The sequence below is a fragment of the Hemitrygon akajei genome, chromosome 18, assembly GCF_048418815.1.
Source record: "Hemitrygon akajei chromosome 18, sHemAka1.3, whole genome shotgun sequence".
NCBI classification, from domain to species: Eukaryota; Metazoa; Chordata; class Chondrichthyes; order Myliobatiformes; family Dasyatidae; genus Hemitrygon; species Hemitrygon akajei.
The window spans coordinates 21,101,723-21,127,043 of NC_133141.1; the positions used below are offsets into that span (position 1 = coordinate 21,101,723).

The 25,321-nt window shown below is 40.3% G+C and overlaps 1 protein-coding gene across 5 annotated transcripts in view; it reads right to left on the bottom strand.

Moving 5' to 3' along the window:
* LOC140741175 (sodium channel protein type 8 subunit alpha-like) overlaps positions 1 to 11,314 on the bottom strand; it is a 234,428-nt gene extending 223,114 nt beyond the window's left edge. For 4 of the 5 annotated variants that reach the window (XM_073071044.1, XM_073071041.1, XM_073071045.1 and 1 more), the window contains exons 1-3: positions 11,202 to 11,314; positions 8,459 to 8,640; positions 6,693 to 7,025 (exon numbers count right to left, since the gene is read on the bottom strand). In XM_073071044.1, coding sequence (XP_072927145.1) covers positions 6,693 to 6,968 — 276 coding nt within the window. In that variant the 5' untranslated portion in view covers positions 6,969 to 7,025; positions 8,459 to 8,640; positions 11,202 to 11,314. The remainder of the gene's footprint in view (positions 1 to 6,692; positions 7,026 to 8,458; positions 8,641 to 11,201) is intronic. The other variant, XM_073071042.1, reaches the window with a different exon arrangement.
* Positions 11,315 to 25,321: the final 14,007 nt, after the last annotated feature.

A 25,321-nucleotide genomic window follows, 5' to 3' on the forward strand; every position in this document is an offset into this window, starting at 1 on the left:
ATGCTAAAGAAAGTTGTTAAAATCCTTGGCTTTCCACTTCCAACAACCAAACATAAAACTTTACTCTCAATAGGTTTCTGGCCAGCAGATTCTAGGAGTAAAGAATATTACAGAAAACACATTTCAAGAGGCCTCAAACTGTGAGTGATATCATTGGGTTAAGCCAGCACTGGCCTTCATATATACAAATTCATTATCGATTCATTCAACTATTTTCCAACTGCATTCTACAAATATGCAACCATCTCAAAGGTAATCAATCAAGCTACGAGGAAGATTTTTTTTTTGTTTTCAAAGTCCAAAGTAAATTTAAAGTACTGCACATACTGGCACATGTCGCCATATACAACCCTGAGATTCATTTTCTTGTGGGCATTCACAGTAAATACAACAACCACAATAAAAATCAAAGGATGGACAAACACCCAATGTGCAAAACACAACAAATAATAATAAGCAAGAAATATCGAGAATGTGGGACGAAGAGTCCTTGAAAGTGAGTCCATAAGCTGTGGGAACAGTTCAGTGATGGGGCAAGTGAAGTTGAGTGAATTTTTCCCCTCTGGTTCAAGAGCCTGATGGGTGAGGGGTAATAACTGTTCCTGAGCCAGATGGTGTGGGTCCTGCGGCTCATGTACCATCTTACTGATGGCAGCAGCGAGAAGAGGGCATGATTTGGATGGCGGGGGTCCTTGATAATGGATACTGTTTTCCTGCGACAATGCTTCATGTAGATGTGCTCAATGGTGGGAGGGCTTTACCTGTGATGGACTGGGCGACATCCAGTACTTTTTGTAGGCTCTTCCGTACAAGGGGATTGGTGTTTGCATGCCAAGCCATGATGCAACCAGTCAATATACTCTCCACCACACATCTACAGAAGTTTGTCAAAGTTTTAGATGTCATGCTGAGTCTTCACAATCTTCCAAGTAGAGGCGTTGTCGTGCTTTCTTTGTAATGGCACTTACGTGCTGGACCCAGCACAAATCTTCTGAAATGATGACACTTGGTTATCACTTCAGTTTATGGACATGAAAGTGACAACTTTGAGCCTGTTAACTCCCACCACTTTAGAATTATAATTACTTAGCAGCATGGCAATACATCCAGCATCACAATAAAAAGACAAATGTGTGATGTCCTGTAAATCTCTCACTAGCTTAATAAGCTCATGTGGAAATGGTTAAGCCACAGGGCCCCAGAAAGGTTTTATGAACACCAATTTGTCCCCCAAATAGTTAGTTGACCTACAAGTAGTTACAAGACATAGACAACTAGAAATATTGCTACTGGGAGACTGAACTAATGAAAATAAATCTTCCTGCAAAAATAATATAAGCATAGTTTTTATTTCCTCAGAGCTTTTCCCCAAGACATGGTAGATCGCCATTCCTCAATCAAAACTAGGCCTACTCCCGTAGTTCAATAGCGCAAGTAGAATTGAAGTCACAAATGTGTTTACTGAGAAGTCATGGATGAGATGGAATTAAGCGTTGGCCTGAACTTGCAGTAGTTAAGATTAGAAGATTTATGAAGTACCCACCAAAATTATATCTGTTGTTTTGTGGAAATTAAGGTAGACAAAAATGAAATTCTGCAGAGAGTGAAACTCCAAATAAAACCAGAAGATGCTGGAAATACTCAGCAAGTCGAGCAGCACTTGAGAGCAAAATGCTTCATGTGAAAGCCCCAAGTTCTCATTTTAACTGTTCTGATGAAAGGACTTTTGATCTGAATTGGTTCTTTTTGTTTCTCTCTCCACAGATGCTGCCTGACCTGCTGGGTGTTTCTGGAAAAGCAAATTGACAATCTTATGGATATGACAGGCAAGACAATAGACAGAAGGGTAACATCAGAAAGGAATGAAGCCACCACAGAGAGAAATGGCAACTCTGATAGCAACTGTAACTAAGCAGCCTCACTGAGGAAATAACTAGCTTAAAGGAGGCAAGCAAAAGTGACAGCAGTTCAAGAAAGGGTGCAGAAGCTTCAGAAACAATACGAAGGATTGCCTTGAGAATGGAATCAATGGCTTAGGTAACAAAGCATAGTCTGGGTAACACAAGAGAGAAGCAATACATGTGGGAGAGGAGGAACGCAAGAGGCTGCAGAGGGCAGTGGGCTCAGCCCAACACATCACAGGCACATTCCTCCCCACCATCTGTAGTAGCTACAGGAGGCACTGCCTCAAGAAGGCAATGTCCAAAGAACCCCGTCACCAGAACTAGGTCCTCTTCTTGCTGTTACCCATTGAGCAGGAGGTATAAACGCTTGAAGCCCCACACCACCATGTCCAGGAACAGCTATTTCCCTTCAGCCATTCCGCTCTTCACAATCCTTATCAGTAGTTTAGCAACACTATAACCACTTTAATCACTTTGCACCAAACAGATGTCTCTTCCTTTTTTCTAAATTTGCTCCAGTTGTGCTCTTTCTTGCAAGAATAGGGTTTATGCTTAATTTGTTTTTTTGTGAATACTGCTTATATGATGCCAAGTGCCAGTGATGCTATTTCACTGGTGCATACGGGTAAATAAACAAAGGGACATAACCATCAGCAATTGATGAACACATTTCATTCTTGGCCTGATTGCTTTACTCTTTTACCATTTTTGAAATTTTAATTTTACTCAGCATCTTAGCCCCAAACAATTAAATTTCCACATCCCATATACAGTTTAAGCTGAGCAAACCCAGGAAAGCAACGGAACTGTTCAACATGTATAAAACTTATACCAATACCAATATCTATCCTTTCAACATGAACCATTATTCTTCTTTGGCATAAACAAATTCAAGGATAGTGGCTTACCCTTCAATAATCAATTAATTAATCAAACAAATCCTATTCACCAGCCTCTATAGAAGCATTTCTAGCCAACATTATGGGGTCATTTATTCAGCTTTTCTCCTGGACAACGTAAATGGGAAAATTATTGACAATGTGCTGGACCAAATTGACAGTTCCCACCAACAGTGTTTACTTAGTAACTCCATCAAAGAGGTTTACTGCTGACATCTGGAAACACCTGCAAGTCAACTAGCTCCTCCCATATCTGTGCACTAACTGGTTGAAGACAGTCTTCAAAAAGATGCATTCTGTGCTAATTGAGGCACAAGATATTTGTATACAGAATGAAATAATCTCTCATTTAAGATACTCAGCATCATTATCAAATATCAGGTCACACATTTCATCTGTAGGTATGCAACGCAATGTTGGTGCTATACAGACATCGGTCCCATCCAACAGCACCTACTGCATCAATGTGACATTTCCCAATTTCTACAGCAGCTGACTCTGGCAAACTTGTGCTGTGGGCTCATACTTATTAAAAATGGGACTGGGACTGGGCACCACAGTGGTGTAGCAGTTAGTGCAATGCTATTACAACTCAGGGCATTGGTGTTTGAATTTCCATCCTGGTGACCTGTGTAAGGGATTTGTGTGTTCTCCCTATGGAATGAGTGGGTTTCCTCCCACAGTCCAAATCATACGGATTAGTAAGTTAATTGGTCATTGTAAATTCAACCACAAGACCATAACACATAGAAGCAGAATTAGGCCATTCAGCCCATCAAATCTCTCTCTCACACACCCCCCCCCCCCCATAACCTTTCATACCCTGACTAATCAAGAGCCTATCAATCTCCACCTTAAATGCACCCAGTGACCTGGCCTCCACACTGCCTGTGGCAACAAATTCCACAGATTCACCACCCTCTGGCTAAGAAATTTCTCCTTGCCTCGTACTAAATGGACATCTATTTTAAAGCTGTGCCCTAGACTCCCCCACTAAATGAGACATCCTCTTCACATCCCAATTGTCCCATAATCAGGCTAGATATATATCAGTGGTTGTTGGGTGGCACAGCTCGAAGGGCTGGAAGTGCCTACTCTGTGCTGTATCTCTAAATAAATAAAAGTAAAATGAATTTTGAGGGCAATTCTACTGAAGTCACAGTTTACAAATCACACAATGCACAGCAAAAGGCTCACACATTTGGGGAGAGCACTCCAGAACGCAAGTAGCTCTGGGGGAAATCAAAGAGACAGAGCTTTAAACCATGGCAAGGACAAAGTCAATAAACTTACTGTTTTAAGGGTCTCTTTTTCTGTGAACAGTAGCATTTAGAAACAGACCACTACTCAGCAGCAACTCTTGAACTCAGGTGATAGCTTATTTGTGTGCTGCAGTATGGATAAATAGAAATATATGCTCAGCAGCCCAGGTCATTTGCTCTTTTAGATCTCTAGATCTGAAGTTTAGAACTACTCCAAACTTCCAAAAGCCAAGTTCAGCATCAATCAAGCATTACTTACTGACTTACTTCTACTTAGTCAGGATTGGTGGAGCCCTGGACCACAGATCTTGTCCTTTCATTTACTGTGAATAGAAAACTGACCACATGTAGACGGTATTGCCCATTTACAGAACGTAATCAGAGAATGCCAACAGCATCACTACAGCAAGGATGGCACACAAAAGATCAGCTGCATCAGACCATTAGATTTGAGGAAAATAAAGACAGACTGCAGAACACTGTTATGCTTCTCTGTGACATTTACAAGGATCCGTCACTTCAGATGAAAAGGATTAATTAAAAAGAATGGAGAAATATCTGTTTCTTATTGGCACATTTTTGCTAGTGCCTAATTCATAACACTGGAAGACTGGTTTGCTGCAGCACATTTTCCCACAATATTCCACAATGAAAAAGCTACAAGCACAAATATTAGTGAACAAATATGAAAGCCAAGCTACAAAAAAAATAAGACTCAAATGCCTCAAAGGTGGACATTTTCCCCAATTTCTCATCAGCTAATAGAATAATCCTCTCTCTACATCCATCTTGTGCCTCACAATCAAGGTTAAATTACTGGCACAGACTTGCACATCACACCAGTGGTCGCTGGGAACAAACTTGAAGAATTCCCAAGTTGTGGACTATTTTATGCCACGTTTCCTAGCCCACACAGAACTGAGTAGTGACTGCCCAAATTCATTCCAATCTGCACCATTACAGTTCAAAGACTAGTCCTCCATCAGTATGATTGGATTTGAACCCAGGTTAAAGAACCTCATTCCTAATAATGATGTGTCACTGAGGGAAGAGATTTGCAAACGAGCCTTTGTTCTCATCCATCTCAACTCCTGTTCCACCTCATTTGCTGAAATAAGATTAAATCTTTCACTTACCAACTAGAAATATTACTCATCCTAAGCTGGAGTTCTATCTGCCCCTGTAGTACCAGTGGTCCTAAAACCAATTTTGCTCTGCTCAAAAGCAAAGTGAACAGAAACTTCACAAATACATAACCCTTTCTTCACACAGAATAACTCTGGACCCTCACAACCCTGTTCTTGTACCACCTGGGTTTCCACTCAGTCCCAAACAGATAATGAATTAACAGCCCAAGAGAACCACAATCACAGTGCTCAGTTGTCCTTGCAATTGTTCAATTGAGCCATCTTTACAAAAATATAAGTCAATTTTATATATATTATATATAGAAAATATTTTAAGGGTACACGGTTACAAACAGTTCATGAACTTGAAGTTATATAAAGAGATAACCTTTCAGACAAGAACTCTCAGTTTGTCAACTTAAGTTTTTTCAAATCCTATCAACTCCACAACTTGCATGTCATGGTTGCCCAGTCATGAAAAATGAAATTGTGAGGCTTCTTTTCAATCCAGAGAATTGCCAATTCTATTGGCATCAGCCAGTGTTTGCTCCAAATATTCCCACAAGGGTCATCTGAGAAGGAAAAACTGGGGCACATGAGAAACTAGCCTGCAATTATTCTCCTTTCTGCTTTCCCACATCATTATATATAGTGTCAGGGTTAAATCAAACAGTTTTTAAATATTTGTATGGGCAAACACTAATATACAAACTAATACACACTAATACACTAATATACAAAGAGTTCTATCCAATCCTTTTCCATCCTGTACTGCACGTTAGACACTATTTCTGGGAGAACCTATAATTTTAGAGATAAAACATTTTATTCCTACCAGCAAACAAAAGCATACACCTTATCAAACAGTGGGAATTAGCAAAAGAAAACCTGGCACACTTAACCAGAAAGAACCACCCATTCTTGTTGTTGCATCTTTGCATTAGTACGTTAATTTACTGGAACATTCGTGGCTTGAAGTGGTGACGGATCTGTGTATTCGTGGCCTATCCATATTTCAGTCACTAAACTATTTACGATGACCACCCACCTTAACCCATGCTGAGACAATTATGTGACTGCCTATAAGAACCACATAAAAATCAGTTTGAGCAGAAAAACCAAATGCTCTGTAAATTATGTGAATTGGTAGTCATTATCCAATTAACTTAAAATAAAACAAGTACGTGATTATTGCAATGCAGATATGATGGCACTGGGGCACTGTACAAAGCTTGTTCGGATGAAAATTAGTTTATGGGTCCCAATATGAAAAGGGAAATATGTTCAAAATTGCTAAAGTAATCAAAAGATTAATATAGAATTAAAAAAATGACCCATTATCTTCATCCACCCCACCCAAAACAATAATAAAGCAATTAACTTTTGCAGATCATAAATATCAAACTAAACTTGCAACCACAGGTCCACTACTTCAACCTCTACTGACAGTTTTCCCCTGCAAAAAAAAACAGCTAATAACTGGTTGTCCGAGGCACTCACTTTCTGATTTATATAAAAAGGGTCCAAGTCCTCCAATGGTTCAGCAATGCATTTAGAAGGGGGGTCGCCATAAATAAATGGCAAACTTCTGCCTGCTTCAAGGTCGCTGTTTGGTTTAAGCTTATTTTGATCATCATCATCTCGGTGGCTGCTATCTTGCTTGCTAGGTTTTTTGTTCTTCTCTTCAGCGATCCGCTGCTCAATGATAGCCAAAGACTCACGGGTGAAAAGGCGAAAACTGTCAGGGCCTGGCGGTGCAAGCATATGCGCTGCCATATTTTCATCCTGCAACAACGTCTTCAATTATGTAGCCTCCAGATCGGACAATTCTGTCTGAATAAAAATACAACAAGCTTTAAAAATAAACTGTAAAATAAAATAGAGATGAAAAGTTGACCAAAATCACTAGCAAAAAAACTTCACCCAAAGAACAAAGCATCTTGACTTTTATGAAGCTCCCAAGATAACCTTAACCACTCTCATACAAGTGATCACACTGAAATGCACTAAAATGGTTATAATATTCTAAAACAGTTTTGAAGTTTGACTTTTTAAATACATCCACAAAAACATAGCTGCATAACAAACTACCATAGTAAATGTTCCAATATGATAGTGGGCAAGCAAGCGAAATGTCCTGATCATGCTTATTTGTACAATTATTACAATGTGACACATGTAATACTAAAATAATGCAAAATCATTTAAATCAGTACTTAAACTTAAAAAGGTCCACTTCACAGTTGTTTATTTGACGCAGATCTGTAGACTAAAATGCTCAGTTCTACAAATTTGCTCTTAAACATTTAAGTTCTTTGCAAGTGTTTGAGGGTAGTTAATTTTACAATACAATTCAACCACATATTTACATTCTGCTGTCCCATTTCAAAGGAATAAAAAATTTTGAACCGGTTACATAATCTGAATTTGTGTTTAGGTCTATGCCCAGCTGGCTGTAAATAAGGGATGAAATGCTATTTATGAAGAAAAGTTGAATTGAGCTTTAATGTTTTTTAAAATAAAGTGTTTTGCCTCAAGATCTTATTTAAACATCATACATGCAAAGATAACTGTCCTTTTCTGCTAAATTAGGCCACCTCAAACTTTTAACAACTCGAAGTGCTCAGTACAGCCATTGATATTGAAATAGCCCAAACTTCTGCCATTAACTTCTTTTATAAATATTTCTCCATCACTGCAGGTTCAAACGCACAATGTATTTAAGAACATATCTCTATTTTGGTTCACACTGCCCATTTCAATCTATCAAACTTTCACTACATTTGAGTATTATGGCGAAACAAGTACCCAATTGATTTTAAAATTTTGCTGCCTAATTTTAAGAGGAAAAATTACAAAGGTGTGCAGTGTCTCCTTTCTAAAGGGAAAATTAAAAAATAATGGCACTATAGGTATTAGTTAAATTCATATATTCAGATAAAAGGCCAAGTAACTCACTCAAGGTAAGTATTTGGAGTTTTAACATTTTAGCTTGGTCAGTTGGAGAATTACAGCAAAAGCTGATATGCCCTTCCAGTGCATGCAATTTACACCTTCCAGTGTTAAGCCAATAAATTAAATAGTACACTGAAGAAACAAGCACCACATTCATGATTATAACAAACGTTTAACACGCCTATTCGTAAGAATATAACCCTATATACCCCTTTCAAAACCAACTTTCTCATTTCATTTCCAATAACTGGACAAGTTTAGGCGGCAAATCAGTCAGAATACAACATTAAATGAAAAAGCCATGAACCTACCTTCTGAATTTTGTTTTATATCATGGTAAGACACTGGACATTCCTTTGCAAATCCTTTTCAGATCAATAAACCATCGATTGGGGGGAGGGGGTTATTTCTTTATTCCAATGACAATTTCAGCCACGTCAGCAGGAATGAATCAATAATGAATGAGAATCACGTGTCCAGAAGAGGCCACGAGCTGAAAATTTAAAATGCACTTTTTAAAATCTCTATTATAGAATATTAACGTTAAAACGCAACGGGGGCGGGAAGAGGGGACTAGTACACCAACGGCAAGCATTAAAAATATGACATTGCTGATTTGCTGTACAAGGTGATAAAACATGCCGAAAAGATGCAAGATACCTCATTTATTCTCAAATCAAAATAACCACACAACGCCTGGTACAGTACACGTATTTAACAGATCGCATTTGCGCTGCTGTTCTGTGCTGTAATTAGCAGCGTCGGCCCTTATGCCATTTTTTTTCGATCGTTTATGGCTGCGCAGCTCAAGTTCTTTAATTTAAACAGCAGAATGTGGTTACCGCCTTGCAGTTGTGTACTTGGTACAATTAGATGGATTTTAGCAGTATGGAAAATCCACCATACATAGAGAGCAAGGCCACACCCAAACAGAAATCCCGCAAGCAGACCACTTATACAGGTGAACCCATTTAGGGCGTTTGCCTAATGCTTTATCAAATAGTTCCGAGTGTTCACCCGACAATGTTATATTGCGTGTCCTTTAAAACGGTATAATTAAAGAAAAAAAAACAGGCGGATTTAAGACAAAAACAGTGTTTCAGAACATGGCTGTGGTGGAAAGCGCTCGGTTTCAAGCTAAGACAGGTGAATTGGGCACTAATAACGTATCAGATCATTTTAGATTGTTTAAAAGGGCAAAGTAGATTTATCAAGGAGAGGGAATATACTTTTATTTGAAGTACTGTATGCTATAACGCACCCCACACCAAAATATAGGACTTTTAATGCTCAAATGAGACAGAAAAGCCAAAAAAAAATCGGTACCTGGCGCTGTTCTTTCAGCACCCGCAAGCAGGTCAATGTACCCAAGAGGGATTAAGGGCCAAAGATTATTATGTACTGTTAAAAAGCACTTATATATCACGTTTAGATGCATTTTCAGGGAGACGTCACACAGTCAACAAATACAACGTCTCCCTTATCTGGTTCATCAGCCTGTATTTTAAATCGCGGGCCAGGCAAACGCAATGGATTGAAAACGCAGCTCTCGGGGTTTTGGGAGCGGGGGCGGTAAATATCTAGGCCTCCCAAGCCCCGTTTCTAAACTATTAAACAAGAATGGAAGACTTAATTATACTTCTGAGAATAACCCAGGAAACAGCTTCTCCAAAGAAATTAGGGGAAAATGATACCTTTGACAATATGTTAAAACAAAGATCCTCAACACCTTGGAATCATTATATATTATAGGCCGACCAAACACTTGGTGTGACGTTTTACTGATTATCTGCAGCTAGCAACAAAAAGCCAAGACGACTATTTATTAGGGTTGTTTAAACTAAATCAGATTCGAGTTACTAATGCATTCATTAAAAAACACAAAGATTCTAAGATCTGAAAACCATCCATTATATCACACCGCCTTGTGAACATTCTCTGCAACACACCTACCCAAAAATATGAACAGTTAATCCTTGCAACTGGTTCGGCCAGTACATCCATACCATTTATTTTTTAAAAGAAAAACCAACCGCAGATCTTGAAGTTCTCATTTGTGCATATGGTTTCTAGATGAACAGAAACCTCGACTCAAACAGTAATCGTCGGTATATACAGGAGTGCAATGTGTGTAAATAATTAATATTAAACTATATAGGGTTAGGTTCACTGGATTCCAAGAAAAAAAACACTGCAGTACTCGGGCATCCAGTACCTTCACGCCATTCCTTAAAGAAGTCCCAGTCTGACTCACCTCTCTCAAATCAGAGAATAACGCGTGCCATATTATAAAAAATAATTCGCAGGCGATACAAACATTAGAACCATCGGACTGATCCACAGCACCACACCCGCAATAACAATTTTCATTTAATCAACAAACAGCCGGGGAGAGAGCCCTGCTCAGTTTAGGAAAGGGGGTGGAGGGAGGGGGGTAGCGAGGAGAGATCGGCACTATGTTCACATCGCAAGCCAGGTTTTCAGCCAAATGTAGATCGGAATACCTTCACACAGCTCCATACACTATTCAATTTGACTTTCCAACTGCAATAACACTAAACCGCATATTTGAAATGCGTCGAAAATAACTTATTTTTAAAAGAACCAGCCATATACCAATCTAGCCTCTGTGAAGGAACTATATAGGCTTCTCAATAAAATGGTGCAATCCAATGCATTTAAAATCCAGTTTCTCCACGCGGAGAGACAAGGTCTTTTAATTCAAATTTGAATTTCCGGGATCCCCAAACGTTATTTTGGACTAATATCATAGCGGAGACTCATTTGACATTTAAATATAGAATAACATCGATGCAATTACTAGATCCAATACGAAATACAAGGTAAAGCAAGAGGGAGGGGTGCAGGCTGATATTTAATAACTGATCTGCAGTTTCGGGGTACCCCAGCAGACAACCTACTCAGAAATGCAGACGATGTTCACAGCTGGAAAATTGCTCTGCGGCAACGACTTGCTTGGGCTATAGCAGCTGAAAAAGCCACTTATTTCATAAAAATGGCCTGCCGCTGTAGAAAAAGAAGGGATTCACTTACATTTTGTGCATTAACACAAATCCCGAAAGGCGTTGCTGTACTGCAGATGTTGAAAGGATGCAGGAGAAACTGCGGTTGTCGCCATATTGGAGCGCTTCCTTCCCTTACCAGTGCGTGCCGTTACCTTGCATAATTGATGACTCTCAGCAGAATGTTAGGGATCATGTCCAAAGAGTCCTTTTTTTTCTAAAGCGCCTGGGTTAGAATTCAGGTCTAAAACTGGAGCTTGCAAAGGAGCCATGACTTTATTTTCCTCCTGGTCTTTATTTTTGCACGCTTATTTAATAAATACAACTCCCTTAGAAGAGTGATTTGGTTTGTAACAATCACTTTTAAGACCCTGAAGATTAAAAACTTTTTTCTAGCATTGGTGAGGTTCTCTATAATATATGTAAAATATGTTTTATAAAGGAAATGTAACACAAATTTGATTTGATAAACTATGTCCATCCTTTTCAGTAAAATGACAGACTTGATTTTATAATATCTGGCTACTAATGAACAAAGAAATTATTTTTCAATTGACTTATTTCATATTTTCTTTAGTTGTTCTATGGCTTCAATATATATATTGTTGGAAATGTAGTCTTTACATCAACATTTGGAAACAAAACAATTTTTTGGTTTACTATGATATCAGAAAGTCAGAAGGCAAATTGCTTTTCCTTTTACAACATAAAGCATAATATTATTACTTTGTCATACAGGTAGCTTTGTTTTATATGCCTTTAAGGTAATAAAATTTAATTACTGTAAATTGCAACTTAGGAGGTTAATTACAGCTGTTTCTGAAAGGTTTCAGATCAGCTCAAAGAAATCAGTGTAATATCTGATATCCCTTCCTGCATAATGTGTGACCACAATAAGATGGATAACTAGGAATTATCGAGGAGCATTTTGAGAGTTAATCTCTTTCTTTTCAGTGGCAGACTGACATATTGTGCAATACTAATATTTGGCTTTTGTGGATTTTAGTATTTTATTCCTTTTTATCACACGCTGTATTTTCCAACAATTCTGTTATTGTACATAAATTTTATCATGTATCTCCTCTGTTGTTTCTCATTCCTGGCTTTAAGTGTCCATTTTAAGAATATAAAATGCATTCAGTGGAAAGAAGCAGTAAGAAGGGAGCAAGAGAATCTGATGGTAATTTCCTCTGTACCTAAACTGCCAAAATAATGAAAGTTGGAAGGAAAGTTAATGTTAAGAAGAGAAGTGACAGATATCCAAATATCTGAAATATCTGAAATGGGAAGTGATTGTGGGTCATAGGGAGAGGATGTGAAAAGCGAGATCTGGAATAGTCTCTCATAACTAGTGCCTAGATTTGTGAGGGCTCGGGAGCTAAGACAGCAATTAAGTTAAAGAACACTGAAGTAGGAGCATTAAAAGCAAAGTGCAAATGTACATTAACTCTGCTAAGATAAATTTCAGACTAATTTTTAACTTCATGTACAGGCTATCTGGTTTTGATTATCAAAGATCTGACTGGCTGAGCAGTGAATTATTTCAGGCTTCATGCATACTCTAATGCTTATAAAGTAGGTTAAGTGGTTTAGGTTAGCAGGTCAGCAAAAGAAACTTTGTTTTCAAAAATTATCTCTTTAATTGTAATTAAATTAGCTTACACTGCAGAATAATGATACATGAGGAAGATCAAAGGTAGTTTTTTCTTAAATATCTTGCTACTCTGGCCAAAGTAAGTATTCTCAAAGCAATGATAAGTGACATACAGTTTAAAATGTTAATTAATGCAATTTTCGTGTGTTGCTTTCCGGTGCTTGGTTGGTTGCATTTCCTCTTCTGCCTGCTTCTATACTATACTTTTTCATGAGGGTTTCTGGATCTTTGACTGTTCCACCAGGGTGGACATTTTTTAAATGGTGAGCCAATATGGGATTTTCTTAAACTACATGAACCGACAAACTCCAAACTTGAACTTTCCCTCAAGTGACATCCATTTGTGTCCTTACATTCAAGTATCATTTGATGATGAAGAAAGATAGAAATTCTGGCAGATTTTCCCCCCTCTCCTGACCCAGGGATACCAAGCATTTGCAGCATTCTTGCTTTGCTGCTGACTGAGATTAAATAACTTGGCACAAACTAGGAATCAACCTTGCATTCCTGGTTTATGTGTAAAATCAAGTTTCAAAACAAATAACTGCTTGGCGAAGAAAGTCTGCACACTTTCTGAAGGAATAACAGGCAGTTTTAATCATTAGAGTGAAGCATTGCAACAGGAATTCCAAACCCCAAGACCTGGGCCTCAGTAACCCTTGTACAATTGGATCCTGGATTTCCTCACTTTAAGGACTCACTTTAAAGACTCTTTATCTTGTTATTTCATACTCTCATTATTTATCGCTATTTATTTCTAGTTGCATCTGCACAGTCTGTTGTTCATTGATCCTGTTTACAGTTACTGCTCCATAGGTTTGTGAAGTATGCCTGCAAGAAAAGGAATCTCAGGGTTGTATGTACTCTGATAATAAATTTTACTTTGAACTTAGAACTTTGAATTACAGGTTTTAGCCTAATTCTTAAGTGTCACTTCTGAGGTCAGATGATGGTCTCCCAAAAACTGAGACCAATTCAATGTGACTTGTGCATGAAGATGAACATGTAATAAAAATAACACTAACTTAATTTAAGGTTATGCAAATATTGCCATGCAATTTCAGAGGAAAACTAGTGATTTATAATCATTACCCACACCACATGAAGGTTTTTGTATTGTATTTGATCTGTTATTAGTTTATCTAGAAACTAATAGAGATTTTGGATGAGTGTAAAGCAGTATTCTGCACTGAAGGTAAAAAGAGGTTAACAAATTAGACAAACTCTAATCTGAGAATACATTTCTACAGATGGTCCAGGATAGATGGATTTCTATAACATGTACAGTTCACTACAGGAAGGGTGTGGTAGCATTAGAGAGAGTACAGAAGAGGTTTACCTGGGACAGCTGGCTTTATTTACAAGGTGCGATGGGATTGGCTGGGTTTGTTCTCCTAGGAGTACAGAAGGCTGAGGAGTTGACCTGATAGAGGTTTATGAGATTATGAGGGGTATAGATAAGATAGATAGTCAGAGTCACTTTCACATAGTAAGGGAGTCTGAAACAAAAGTGAGAGGGGAGATATTTAATAGAGATCTGAGGGGACAATTTCTCACACATAGAAAGGTGTTTGTATGGAATGCGCTGCCAAACAGGTGGTGGAGGCAGAAACAATTTCAATGTATAAAAGGCAGTTGGACAGATACTTGGAGAGGAAGGGAATAGAGGAATATAAGCCCAATGCAAGCAAATGGGATTAGCATAGAGAGGCATCGCCATTAGCATGGATGAGTTGGGCTAAAGGTCCTGTTTCGGTGCTGTACCATTTTATGACTCTATAACCATGACATATCTGCCAATAACTATTTTATTTGACTATGGAACCATTTTGACAATCGGGTTTAACATATATTATAATTATTGCAACTATTAACAAGTAAAGAATAGAGTAAGTATGTCAGGGTTCATCGTATCCTCTTTGACAAACTGCAGAAATCCTGTACAAAGAACTTCATTTGCGAAACAGTGCTTTGTCTTGGCGTACTTCAATAGAAACACAATTTCTTTCCTTGGGTAAAATAGGAGAAAATTCCCTTCTGGTTATTTGTTATTAGTCTGGAAATATGATGGGCACCATCTAACATGTGTTAACCTGGTGCTCCTGATGGGGTTTCTGCAACAGGGGAACATGAGATGATACTATTGTCCAAAAAATGTTCCTTTGGAAGGAAGCCTTTCATTAGAGATTCCTACAGCAATTTGATTTTCCCAAAACAATGCCAAACTGGAATGCCTGAGCTAAGTCAGTTACTCATTTACTTTGGGAACTCCCTTCTCGAGCGTGCACTGTGTTAACCACCCTACTCCACCTTCCATCTCAGGTCCAGTCCACAGATCTGACACCAAACCCTTACTCTCCGCACCAACCATTTATTTTGCCGGTCCATTATTTTTCTCTTGACATTACAAATGCTGGACATAATCCCAAACTCTGCCTTCAGAGTCAGATAACCTCCCTCTACCATCAGCACTGCAGAGGCTCAATGGGGTTTGTGGCCACCAGCTCATCCCCAACAACCTTTCCAGCCCACACTCAGAAAGGATTGCTACACAGTACATTTTTACTTCTACAACAATGGGTCTCCTGTGCTTGAAGCTCAATTGGTGATTTCTTTGGATTGCCAATGATACAATGTGCCCATTGCATTTGACATTTAGCAATAGGCATTTTCCTTTGTCAGTCGTTCTTTTTATTTCTACAAGCTTCTTTACAACAACAAGCATTGCATCACCTAGTCCATCTCCTTTCAGCCTTGCTGACATCCCACACTGTGGACCATAGCTTGTCATCTAGGTTTAAAAAAAAAACACACATCAGTGAATTCCTTTTCAAATCAGCTCTCTTACTGCTGTGGGATCTGACTTCAGATCTAAACATGTTCTAAAGTTTTCCAGACCATGCATAACCATCTATGAGCCTGAATCATAGTGATGTACGATGATAAAGGGCATTTGGTTTCACAACAAGACTTGATGTACTTATCAGTTAGTTAATTAAGAAGAAACCTTATATCTAACATTATTATGTTTAAAATTTTATCACTGAAGTTTCATTTCTGTTTGGTTGTAGGGTTGTGAGAAGGCTTGACAAGGTAGATGAGGGAGGGGGTTTCCACTGCTCAAGGATCTTGTAGAAATAGAGTCAAAATATGGCTACACAGCTCAGATGGTGGAATTCTCTGCCCAGAGGACTGTGGAGGCCCAGTCGCTGATCACATTCAAAACAGATCGACTTTTTGATTGTGAAAGGAATCAAGAGATAGGGAGATAGAGTAAGGGAGGAAAATGGTGTAGAGATGTAAGATCAGCCACTATCTTGTTAGATGGTGAAACATTCTCAAAGGATCAAATTCTTATGTTTTTGTGTTCCACATTGGTCCAACAATCAAACATGAAAGGAACATGTAAAAGAACTAGAGGAGGATGATAAGACACTAGCTTCAATGTAAATAAAGATATTTTTTAAAAACTTGCTTGACTTCTAACATGTTTTAATACCTCATTTATACCATGTATGTTGAGGTAATTTCAATGAAGCATTCTCTGTACTCCTGCCCCTCCACCCACCTTCTTACTCTGGCTTCATCCCCCTTCCTTTCCAGTCCTGATAAATGGTCTCGGCCTAAAACGTCAACTGTGCATTCCTCTCCATAGATGCTGCCTGGCCTGCCAAGTTCCTCCAGCATTTTGTGTGTGTCTCTTCCATATAGATTTTATATTCTGATAATCAAAAGTATCATATTAAGAGTGAATATTCAAAATATAAATGCTGTAAAACATTTTCTCAGATCTCGCTGAGTACAAAGCAGCTACTGTGTTTGCTTACATAAGTAACTGCATTTCAAATTGATTTTTATGCATAAAATTACTTCAGATATTAGCAACATGATGCTGTGTTATGTCAATATGAGTATTTCTTTATCTTTACTTTGCTAACCTAGCTGGTTACTTTGCCATATTCCTGTGTAAAATCCTCACCTCGTAAATCACCTGGGGGATTCTAGTTCATCAGTTCCAACTTCTAAATGCTGTCAGCAGATTTCCTGATGGAATAATGAAGCAGTATAAAGTGGGAGACATGTCATAAATTTTGAGAGCCAGCGTAGTTATTCCAGCATGGTCTTGGGCAGATTGAGAGACTTGCGAAGTATAAACAATATGAAGACTCAATGTATATGCAACATATAAGTTACCAGTTACACTGAGTATAACTCACATTGAACTTGCTTGTGACTGATCACACCAACCCTCAGATCATACACCACAGGTTTCCATATCTAACATATCTAAGGTTATTTTATAATCCTTGACACAGATGTACAGATTCTTCTTCCACTTTTTCTTTCAATTGGTATTAACATTAGCACAGCATTAGAACTGTTAGCTCTTGAATGCAGCCAATCCTTGCCAATATACAGTTGATGTTAAGAGTTGTACCACTACTGGGGAAGGAAAGGTGACAGAATCTCAAAGATGATCAAACTTATGGAAGTTTGGAAGGGGTAACAATTTCAGCTGAATTATTAACAGGAGTAGGTATAACTCTGGATAAATGCTAGTAGCTTAAAGAAAGCTGGAAGGAATGTTTTTATTTTTAAAAGTTATTAAAGAACTTAAATGTATTACTGTGTAGGTAGTGTGATCCTTCAAGTCGAGTATGATGTTCTCCTAAAGTTATTGGTGGGTCCTCAGGTGGCTTTAGAGGCCATTCCTGGATCCGCATGTTCTGGTGCAGTGTGGGCAAGAGTAAGTGGTGGCTTTATTAGTGATTGATTGGGTCTTTTAGTTGTTCAGTCTTCCATTTAACAGCTGCTGCTTGTCCTCTGTGGCTCCCATGTAGTGCAGCTCCCTCTTGAACAGATTTCCTCCAGGTGTATCTATTGAGTGCAATGTCTTCCCAGTTTTTAGATGTAATGTTGAATTTCTTCAAGCAGATTTTGATGTTTCCTTTGCTCACCAGGGGCTTGGAGACCGTCATTCAACTGGGAGTAAAGGATCTGTTGTTGGAGAAATGGCTAATGACACTGGCTAATGAAATGGTAATCATAGCACTGGAGAGGGAATTAGATAAACACTTCAAGAATAACAGGGGAAGAAGAATTGCAGTAAAATTGGTTTAAAGGACAAAGCTCTTTTATGAAGCTAATACAGACACAATAAGCTGAAAGCCTTCTTCTCAGCTGAAAAATCTATTGGTTAGTAGGTAACCACTGCACTCCTCGAGTGTGCAGGGAACATTAAATCACAAATATATCCAGCCTTAAAGCACCTTCATGCAACCCAATAAAAGGAAACAAAAATCACTTCTTTTGCGTGTTTTTATTTTGTTGATTTTTTGTTCGTCCAGTGATCAAGAACTTTTGTTTTCTTCATTTATTATATTTTATAATTGATACTGGTTTATTATTGTCACATATACTGAGATAAAGCAAAAATCTTTTGCCTGTGCACATCCCAGGCAAATCATTCCATACATAAGTTCATTTTGTAGTACAATAGAAAAACAGAATGCAGAATATCGTGTGAAGGGAAATGAAAAAATCTTGGTTGCTCATAATTTTTTTATTTTAGAGATACAGCACAGTAACAGGTCCTTCCAGCCCAAAGGGGCAAAGCCTCACAATTCTATCCATGTAACCAATTAACTTACTAACCTGTACGTCTTTGGTCCATGGAAGGAAACCCATGCAATCATGGGTGCAAAATATAAATTCCTTATAGACAGGGTCTGAAATTGATCCCAGTTCTTTGGAGCTGTAAGACGATGCATTAACAACTATGCTACTGTGCCATCCGTAATGTTCATGACTTCCCACCTCTAAAAGCAAATTAATTCTGAAGAAACCAAGCACTTTAATCGTAACAATAGAAGGGATTCACTCATAATGCCAAGATGTTGACTGGCATCCTGAATATATCAATCAATAAAAGAATACAGTGCATTCTTTTATGAAGAAAGAAGTTCACTTATTGTTTTGGAGACTATTTACTCCACAACCATAGCCACCAAACAAGAGTCTTATCTTTGCTGTTTGTTACAGCTTTCTGTATGCATTTGCCCAGTACTTTTCACATCTCCAGCAAATATATTTCACACTGTAAAAGATAAAGTCCTTCAGCCAGCTATTCTGTGGAATTTACTTACTCTCACTTTACCCTCCTCTATATTCTTCCATACATGTTGTTGCCTCTCTCTCCCCTAGCCTCTCCATCAAAAGAACCAGATGTGCAAAGTTCTACAGATGTCGGTACTGTGGTCCTTGACAAAACCGAAGCGAAAGGAAGGGAGTTAAATGCAACCACAAAGAAGCCCTAATTGGCTGGCACATGCAAACTCAAGAGCGTGATTGCCAATCCTTTTCAGCTGCCCACTTGTGAAGGTGCCCCAACTCCGTGGCAGGGTTTGTGGTTGTGAAAGGGCCCTCCCCCCCCCCCCCCAAAGCAGCAGCTCCTGAGGTGCCCAAGACCTTGCCTGCCGGAAGTCCCAGATGAGAGACTTGTCCAGGATGTCATGAGCTGGAACTCAAGAACCCAATTCCTCAGGGCTATACCCCTCCCAATCCACAAGACACTGGACCGTGATCCACACCCAGCGAGATGCCAGGAGGCAGGGCACAGAATAGTCCAGGAACCCATACACCAAGCAGGGAGGAGAGGGACAGGAATAACTGGAGCAAGGGGAGAGGAAGTCACCAGCTTGAACTGGGAAACATGGAACACTGGGTGAATCTTCATAATGATGGTGGGCACAGTCTATAGAAGGCTCTGTTGATAGCCTTCTCCACTATGAATGGTCCCTCATAGCATAGGGCCTGACCTTGCAAAGGAAGATCTTTGGATGCCAGCCATACTTTCTACCTGGGCTTGAGGGACTTCACCCATCGATTTGCTACCTAGCCAAATTGTTTCTGAATGCGCAGCAGAGAAGCCCTAGCCTATCCCCATATACTCTTGTAGAGCTGAACCAACTGCTCAGCAGAAGGAACTCTCACAATCTCTTGGTCAGGAAAGAGCGGAGGCTGGAATCCCTTTTAGCATTCAAAGGGGAACATGGAGGTTACTGTGGGCAATCTCTGCACAGACCAGTTGGGAGTTCCAGGTCATGGAGTTGGGACAGACAAGGCAGCACGGGGTTGTCTCCAGCTCCTGATTCGCTCTCTCAGTCTGGACATTAGATTGGGGATGAAAACCTGATGAGAGGCCAGCTGCGGCTCCCATAAGAGAACCAAGGGCCTTCCAAACATGGGACGTGAACTGTGGTTCTCAATCAGACACTATGCCATGCAGCTTGAACACTTGCTGAACCATGAGGTTGGCAGTTTCATGCGTCAATGGGAGCTCAGGGAGAGCAATGAAACGGGGAGCTTTGGAGAATCATTCTACAACTACCAGAATGGTAATATTTCCATCTGGCAGAGGCAGGCCAGTGATGAAATCCACTGAGAGGTGGGGCCAGGGGCAGTGGGGCACAGGTAGTGGGCAGAGCGGACCATCAGAGAGCTAACTAGTGTCTTATTCTGGGCACAAGTAGGACAGGAAGCAACAAAGTCATGCATATCCAGGGATGGCCACCAAAATAGTCTCTTTATAAATTTCAGGGCCCGTTGAATTCCTGGATGGCCAAACAGACAGGAGAAGTCTCCAACACTCTGGGCTGCACAGTGGCGGGGACAAACAGTGGGTTGGGAGATCCCCCACCTGGGCCCGAATCCAACTATTGGGCAACCCGCACCTTGCTTCTATTCTCCAAATCACTGGCCTAGCTATGGATGAGCGATGAAGGATGGGCTCTGGATTGGCATTGTCCTCAGAGATGTCAAACTTGCAGGAGGGAGCATTGGCCTTGGTATTCTTGCTGCCAGAATGGTAGGTGAGGATGAAATTAAACTGGGTTAAGAAAAACCCAATGGCCTTGACAGGAGTTAAGTCTCTTGGTGTCATGGATGTAGGAGAGGTTCTTGTGATCTGTCCATACCAGAAAGGGGTCCTCTGCTCCATCCAGCCAAAGTTGCCTCCAGGGCCTCCTTGACAGCCAGAAGTTCTCGGTTCCCAACGTCTTAGTTACACTTTGCAGGAGTCAAGCGACAGGAAAGAAAAGTACACAGGTGCAGCCGATTATCTACTGAAGAGTATCGCTCCAATGCCAACATCTGATGCATTAACCCTGACGATGGGTTTGGATGCTGCAGCACTGGGGCAGTGGTGAAGTGTCACTTTCGCTCTGAGAATGCTTGGTTTGTTTCACTTGTCCTGCAGAGGTCGTCTTGGTGAGTGCATTCATGGGGGGCCGCAGTGGAACTGAAGTTTCTGATGAAGCAGTGAGAAAAGTTTGCAAACACCATGAAGTGCCTCACCTGTTTGACAGTAGATGGTTTGGGCCAGTCTGTGACTGCCTGAACTTTACAAGGGTCCGTTTGGACACTGGAAGGAGTGAGGGTGTAGCCCACCTGCTCACACTTCTCTGGCTTGTCCTCGAGGAGCTGCCTGAGAACCCTCTGGACATGCTGAACATGTTCCTGGTGAGACCAGGAATAGATAAGAATGCCTTCCAAATACACAATAATAAGAGAATGTGAGAAATGCAGGACAAGTGGTGGCAGAGAAAGGCTGAGCAGGTGGAACGCTGTGCAGACATGCATGCCATCAGAGAGTTCTTCAGCGCCGTAAAGTCAGTTTATGGTCCTTCTAAATCAGGATGCCTCCCCTTGCTGTCATCTGACAGGTCAAGCCTGATCAAAGATCAGGAAGGACTGAAAACCTGCTGGGCTGAACAGTTTTCCAACCTACTCAATAGGCCGTCCACAGTTGATCCTGATGTCTTACAGCAGATCCCTCAGCAGCCAGTCCTGGACAACCTAGACCTGCCTCCCTCTACGGATGAGATCAAGAAAGCGATCTCGCAGATGAACTCAAATAAAGCAACAGGGCAGGATGGCATTCCTGCCGAGATCTACAAAGCATTAGGTCCAATTGCCTTGCAGGCATTCCAAGACATCTGGATCACAGGGGAGATGCCTGATGGCTTCCATGATGCCCTCATTGTTGCTCTCTTCAAAAACAAGGGAAGTAAATCAGACTGCGGAAACTAAAGGGGTATCTCACTGCTGTCCATCACAGGCAAGGTTTTTGCTGCATTCCCCTGAACAGATCTGTCACTGTCTTGGAAAGGAACCTCCCGGAGGCTCAGTGTGGCTTTCAGCCAGAACGGAGTACAGTAGACATGATATTTGCCGTGAGGCAAGTCCAGGAGAAGTGCATCGAGCAGAACAAGCCTCTTTACTCTGTCTTCATTGACCTGACAAAGGTATTTGACACTGTAAACAGGGAGGCTCTCTGGATTAGCCTGAGACGTTACGGATGCCCGAGGAAATTCGTGAAGATGATTCAGCTGTTTCACAACGGAATGACAGGACAGGTCCTTTGCAGTGGTGACACGTCAGCTGCATTTGCCATTTCCAATGGGGTGAAGCAGGGCTGTGTACTAGCCCAGTCCTGTTCAATCTGTTCTTCACTTGCATGTTGTCACGTGCTGCCCAAGGTCTGAAGGAGGGAGTGTACATCAGGTACCGATTGGAAGGCTCTCTCTTTGACTGTCGCCGCTTGAATGCACGGACGAAGTGCTGACAAATGTAAACAACTTCAAATACTTGGGAAGCATCATCTCGAGTGATGGGTCTTTGGACAAAGAAATCGACTCCAGGATCAGCAAGGTCAGCCAGGCTCTGGGGAGGCTGCGTACCAGAGTGCTCGATCAACACAATGTCCACATCTCCACAAAGCTGGAAGTCTACAGAGCTGTGGTCATCCCTTCTCTTCTATATGGATGTGAGACCTGGACTCTGTACCGACGACACATCAAACAACTGGGGAAATTTCACATGCCCGCCCTCCTCTCCATCCTTGGCATTCGTTGGCAAGACCGTGTCTCCAACCTGGAGGTCTTGGATCACGCGGAGTCCACCAGCACTGAATTCCTGATCATCAGAGCCCAGATGCGGTGGGTGGGACACGTCATCAGAATGGACGACCACCGTACGCCTCGCCAGCTGCTCTATGGTGAACTGGAGACCGGAAAGAGACCTCAAGGTCGTCCACGCAAGCGCTACAAAGACGCTGTGAAGGAAACCCTACGCTACTGTGACATCCAGCCAAGGGAACTAGAAGCTGCGGCTGCTGACAGAACCCGCTGGTGAGCCCTGTGCTATGAAGCCTACACCAGTTTTGAAGACAGGTGCTGCCAAAAACTGTTGGAAAACCGTGAGCGGCATCACAGAACAGCAGCCACAATTATTACAACAGTGGACTTCCAGTGCCCCCATTGTGCTAGACTCTGCGCTTTCAGACTGGGACTGCAGAGCCACCTCCGTGCTCACCGATGAACTGCACAACAGTGTGCCTTCTTCCAAACCGAAGGACTACCACAAACAAATCCAGTCTCTCGTTCCTTGTTTGTAACATATTTACAAACACTGGAAGATTTCAAAGCAATATCACAAACATGTCATGCATTTATCTTGGTATTTCATTGTTGGCATCTTTAGTGCAATAAGATTATTTTTTAACAGCACACCTTAAATTTAATTGTTACAGTTTTGGTCTGTGAGATTACCAAATTCTACAAGTAAACGCGCTTTGTTATCTCTGTACTACTGACTAAAAGGCAATTAATTCTTGATTAAAAAATGTGATTAAAACATTGGTGTACCAGATGAACTGCCTGGTTCCAATGAACATGGTATGTACAGGACATTCTGTAAGTTTCTATCACTAGTTTTGACCTTTTTATTTACAAAAACTGTCTTCATCATTTTTTGACCAACATTGCCCTGTTCAAATTGGCTGTTCTGTTTCCTGCATTTTAACGATTACAAACCAGAAAGCAGATTGTTGGCACAAAGTGCTTTGGAATGTCCTGCTTGAAAAGGAGCCATTTAAATATATATTGTTTATTCATTGTTTCTCATTCTTGACAGAAAACAGGATTACACCATTTAGCCAAACCTTGCATCCAAATTAATTTTCTTATGTCTATAGCTCTGCTTTATTTGTGCTATTATTTTGTTTTAGCCACTACCTTTCCTCCACCATAACCCTTATATTATAATAATAACCTTCATCAACTTGCTTTACAGCTTTGAACTTCTTGCTCTCAACAGTAACATACCTCGCACCAACACAAATGTTCACACTACAGCCAACCTGCTGGAGGAACTCAGCAGATTCCTAAATGTTCGCAGAATATTTATTCTAAAATGATACTAAGTTCAATGCATGAGAGCTAATATGTGGAATTAAAAAGTAAGTTTGAATCTTAAACAAATAACTAGACAACTCCAAATATTTAAGTCACATTCCCTTTGACCAAGTGTGACTAGAAAACACCTCAAGTGTTTCTATTCACAATAGGGTTGTTCACCAGGATACAGACCTCAATGTAATGCTTCCTGTTTAATTTGCATAGAGGATAATCTAGAAGAACTTAAATATGTGTGCTTTTGGAGGGGTATATAAACAATGCATGTATATACATGCACTATCATTCATGATTATGAAGTGATCAGAGAACTAAGCCTTGATTGTGCAATTTCAATAAAGCTGCACAGGTGAATTGAAATGAATGTTTTATTTCACTAAAGGGCACAGTTATACTATATTCCCAACCTAAAGCATTATATATATATAATAAAATACCTATATAGGAGAGCATTCAAACTTGTTGCATTAACATTGGGTATGGAGGGGCCACTGCACTGGATTGGAAAAAGCTGCCGAGAGTTGCAAACTTAGCCAGCTCCATCTTGGGCACTAGCCTCCCCACCATTGAGAACATCTTCAAAAGGCAAAGCCTCAAAAAGGCAGCATCCATCATTGAGGACCCCCATCACCCAGGACATGCCCTCTTCTTATTACTACCATCAAAGAGGAGGTACAGGAGTCTGAAGACACACACTCAATGTTTAAGGAACAGCTTCTTATGCTCAGCCATCAAGTTTCTGAATGGACAATAAACCAACCCTTGTATACTACTTTTTGCTCTCTTTTTGCACTGCTTATTTAATTTAATTTAATTATTTTATATATCACTTATCGTGATTTATAGTTGTTTGTGTATTTATTGCTGCAGAACAACAAATTTCACAACATGTCAACATGTCAACGATATCAAACCTGATTCTGATAAGATCAGCAATTGCAAAGTGTAAAAGGACCAGGAGGAAAAAAACGATTATTTTTGTCAGTGATTTCCAATCTACTATGCATTTTCCTGATTTCCCAATGTCTATTTATGCCAAAAGAATATAGGAGGGAAATTTTGTTTCCTTGTAGTCTTTTTCTGCTGGCTGGTGGTGTAGTGGCATCAGCGTTGGACTCGAATCCGGCCGGCTCCCTTACACGCTCTCCATCTGTGCCTGGGTTGAGTGTCGAGCTAGCAACTCGACCTCGTAAAAATAAACCTGGAGAGGGATGGGTTCCACCAGGTTTCAGATGCCCAAGA